Source organism: Chiloscyllium plagiosum, chromosome 1 (assembly GCF_004010195.1).
Source record: "Chiloscyllium plagiosum isolate BGI_BamShark_2017 chromosome 1, ASM401019v2, whole genome shotgun sequence".
NCBI lineage: Eukaryota > Metazoa > Chordata > Chondrichthyes > Orectolobiformes > Hemiscylliidae > Chiloscyllium > Chiloscyllium plagiosum.
Genome location: NC_057710.1, coordinates 68,739,502 through 68,743,857, shown reverse-complemented (window position 1 = coordinate 68,743,857; position 4,356 = coordinate 68,739,502). Strand labels below are relative to the sequence as shown.

The window sequence follows — 4,356 nt, the reverse complement described above, 5'->3', positions numbered from 1 at the left end:
GCAGGCTTGGAGGGCCGAAGGGCCTGTCCCTGTGCTGTAACTTACTTTGTTCCTTTGAGACTTGGACATATCCTCAAAGGGTCAAACTCTTGGAAACCGCTAACTGTCATCACTGTGGATCGTTCCCTTCGCAGGTTCCAGAGAGAAAAAAAAAACCCACTGACAGGAGAACTGGGGGTGAGCAATAAATGTCAGCTTTGCTCGTGACACCCATATCTCCAGAACGAATGAAAAAGCTCCAAACAGCAATGTGCTGCACGGTACGTTGGGGGGCCAGGAGCAATTGCATTTAAATCGACCCGAAAATGAGGTAGCCCTGAAAGGACGTTAGTCTCCGTGGTACCCAGGAGCTTGCTGTACAGTTGACGAGAGACAGGAAAACGGAGTGGTTTAATCTTTTCACAGTTTCAAAACTTGATAACAAGACAACGTCACTCTGCGTCCTGGCACGAATTTAATTGATCGATTCAGCTGAACTCAGCTTCCTTTTTGCGACAGAATCTTGAGGTAAATCTGGACATCCAAGGGCTGTGCGCTCTAATAGAAAAGCTGCCAGGAATCCGTGTCAAGCCTGACCAACAGAGGCTGGCTTCCTCTTTGTGTTCAAGTGTGAAGCGATTTGCTGGCTCCGGGTGTAATGTGGTTGGTTCGTGTGGCTGGCCTATTGAATTGAAGCAGGCTGTCTGTACGGTGACTGCCGCCAGACCACAGGCAGTTCACAAAACGCCTGCAATCCTGTGCCATCGGCAGCATTGCAATGTTTTCATCAAGGTGACCAGAGTACAGATAGATAGCGCTCAACGCCGAGTTCAATCTTATTGTGGCAAAGGGCGCTGGGGAACTTTAATCTTTGGAACTTTAATCTTTCCAAGATATCATTAGTTTCCCACACTCATAGATTACCTTAATCTGCAGCATTGACACTTCAGTCAGTTTGATTGCTGCTTTTTATGTGATCAGAGAGCAGTTTGCCCTGAGCTGGTGCTATTTACAAGTGCTAATAGCTTCTCTCGTAGACCAACAGCTTTTCCAATGGCACTGCAGACCTGTTACATGCAATTCCCGCAATGGAGCTTTGAATTCCAGGTATGTTTGCTTATGCACGCTATGTTTGGGGCGCTATACCTCCTCTGTATTTATGCTGAGTAGGATGTGAGCTCTGCAGCTCCTTGTCTCAGTGGCTGCTGTTGCTTCAGGTTATACAGTTTGTTAGGGAGCGGCTATTTGCCCTCGCCCTCCGTTTCCCCCTCAGGGGCCTGTCCTAAGTCAGCCTCAGTCAGAACCGGAATTGAATCCGCACTGGTTCGACACCGCATCTATCCACCGGAGCCTGAGATACGGACATAAACACCCATACAGCACAAACTCGCTTCCTTTTTGTTAATGCTTTTTAATGCAACTTACATTTGTTTAAGCCAGTTCTTCCGGGAGAAATGGGCGTCAGCAATCATTGGTCGGAGGACCTGGTGGAAGGAATTGTTTTTTTTGGGAGAGTACTTTGGAGGTTTAGCCCCAGACAGTCAGGCAAAGCGGGCGGTGGAACATATGAGTGTCCAGAGAGTCACTGGAGCAAATGGCAGAGAGGAAATTGACATAAACACCGATTTAATTAACATTGACTCCATATGTTATAACGCATAAACGCCTCGCAATGTTAAATCATGCTGGGTCCAAACTGTGATCAGTATATAAAGGATGTGATTTCATCACCAGGAATTCTGTTCTCTTTGCAGAATCAGGCTTTAGAAGCAGCATCGGAGTTTGACCTGCAGGATTTCAAAGATGTTGGTATGATAATGTGCGGTAAGTACATGTCATTGGCCATCTGTGAAACTATCAGAAATTACACCTAAGTTTTCGTAGATTCAGGAGCAGGCGTGAACATTGTACCCACGTCCTCACCAGCCGTTGCCCTTGGAAACAAGGGAACACACTGATGAGAGATTTCACAATAAACCCCGGTTCGAAAAGGAAACCGACAGCATGCCTGTACTTGCCGCCCCGTGAAGTCTCTGACAAAGGCTCACAACATGAAGGAGATGGCAGTGGTTTAAAGGGGATGTTTCTGAAAGTATTGCAAAACTCTTTCTACTTAACCTTAATCTTTCTAAACAAGTTCCCAGGCACAAACCTGTATTGTTAACATAATCTGGAAGTATAAACGAGTCACAACGTTTAGTTTCAAAGCATTTCCCGAAACGGAACAGGGAGGGGAACGGAACCTATTTATTATTCCTCGTGATCCTTGGCCCATACGACCAATACTGAGTGAAGCTGAAAATGTGTTGCTGGAAAAGCGCAGCAGGTCAGGCAGCATCGAGGGAACCCGAAACGTCGATTCTCCTGTTCCTTGGATGCTGCCTGACCTGCTGCGTTTTTCCAGCAACACATTTTCAGCTCTGATCTCCAGCATCTGCAGACCTCACTTTCTCCTCAATACTGAGTGAAGCCAGGTGTCCATATTTCAGCTGCAGTGGTACCAGGGGTTTGTTTCTCCAGACAAATCCTTCCTTTATATTACACGGAACCACTGAACAATGCAACTAATGACATGCAACGCGCATTAACTGACCAGTACTTCAGTGTCAATGCAAAGCCTTTTGTTTCCATTGAAGATGAATGACTGTGGGTCTCCTTCAGGATGGGTGCAGGTTTCCCAGCAAGTTCCCAAGCCCAGCAGGAAACAGTATTTCCCTTTGCTGGGTTTCCCTAACCGTATTGTGGCTGTACCTACCTGCAGCGGCCCATGAAGCCAGGTTAGCGCCACCTGCTCAAGGAAAGGCAAGAGATGCTAACCCCGCTAAGGAAGCTCACATCCTGTTCATGTTGGTCTCACTCAACTGCACGTTAGCTCGAGTGATGCACTCCACACCCCGTTTTAAACAGCCCTTTCTAAAAGTTCTGCTTCCACGTTCAGGTCACAAGAGCCAGCCGAACAGGAAACGTTTACAAACCTTCACGCTGACCTTTTTGCACTGACCTTAAACATGAATTCCCTGGCGATTCCTCCTCACTACAGTATTCAAACAAACACTACCATGATTCCAAACACCTTTGTTAAGTCTTCCAGTAAATCTCTTTGCTCTGAGGTAAATGAAATTTGTCTCACCTCTCCACAGTGTTGAATTCTTTCACCCCAGGACAATTTTGGTAAATCTCATCTGCATCCTTTTCGAGGCATTGCTATCCATTCTGAGTGTGATGGCCCGAAATTGACCTTCTAAAAATTGAAGAATAGCTAGTTACTTATAAAGGTTTGCCAGAATTTCCTTGCTTTGCTGCTCTATACCTCTATTTATCAATCCAAGTGTCTGTATGTAACCTAGTTTCCCTGATGTCCACAGACCCATCATCTTTGATGCAACCCATGTCCATGACAGATGCAGAATTGCCTCTTTCTGACTATGTGTCTGATCTAGAGGCATGCATTTCATCCTCAATCCCAGTTGTGGAAGACTCTCTGCTGGAGATGAATCTGCAGACAGATCACTCACAACCAACTGAACAATTTTGGAAAGACGTGGCAGAAGAAAATCAAAAAGCTCTAGGAGATGCTCTGGAGGAAAATGAACAGGTAAGAAAAAACATCAAAATATTTCTCTTGAATTTGCAGAATTATTTACAACAACCAAATCTGTACAATATAAACTCAGGTCCACATATACATGGCAAGTATTAAACCAATTGTATTAACTGTTACAACAGTGGGTATGTATATTTGATGTACATTACTATGGGAGTACCTTGACCATATGGACAGTAGAACTTCATCCAAATCCATCACTGCATCATTGCGGGCAACCCAGGATGACAGTAAGTGGAGGCCTTGGCAGCAATGCACAAATCTCAAGGGAAAAAAAAATTAAAAATAGGCACTGCTCATTCTGAGAACTGGCTGGTCCTTGCTAAATATTTGTGTGTATGCAAGTTTCACATATTTAGCATGACTGGCTAGCTTTTTTGAGCAACAACGGCTGAAATTTTCTTGTTGCAGAAACAGAGCGAAATACAATGCAGAATTTGTGCAAATTTTATATGTCGTTTATTCAATAAAATTGCAATTAAAAAACATAAACAACTAGTAGAATATATTCAATTACAATGACCAATGTTAACTGTTAAAAATCATACAACACCAGGTTATAGTCCAACAGGTTTAATTGGAAGCACACTAGCTTTCGGAGCAACGCTCCTTCATCAGGTGATAGTGGAGGGCTCGATTGTAACACAGAATTTATAGCAAAAATTTACAGTGTGATGTAACTGAAATTATACATTGAAAAATTGATTGTCTGTTAAGCCTTTCATCTGTTAGAATACTGTGATAGTTTCACTTCTTTTATGTGTAAATCACAA

The 4,356-nt window shown here is 43.9% G+C and overlaps 1 protein-coding gene across 4 annotated transcripts in view; it reads left to right on the top strand.

Annotated features, from left to right (window-relative positions):
* The first annotated feature begins 359 nt into the window (after positions 1-359).
* The window catches only part of LOC122555533 (multicilin), a 12,463-nt gene continuing 8,466 nt past the window's right edge, over positions 360-4,356 (top strand). The window contains exons 1-4 of one of the 4 annotated variants that reach the window (XM_043701571.1): positions 360-507; positions 1,734-1,803; positions 3,120-3,254; positions 3,345-3,574. In XM_043701571.1, the coding sequence (XP_043557506.1) occupies positions 3,359-3,574 (216 nt within the window). In that variant the 5' untranslated portion in view covers positions 360-507; positions 1,734-1,803; positions 3,120-3,254; positions 3,345-3,358. Of the gene's footprint in view, positions 508-970; positions 1,087-1,733; positions 1,804-3,119; positions 3,255-3,344; positions 3,575-4,356 lie in introns of those variants that run through there. The other 3 variants (XM_043701577.1, XM_043701564.1, XM_043701557.1) reach the window with 3 other exon arrangements.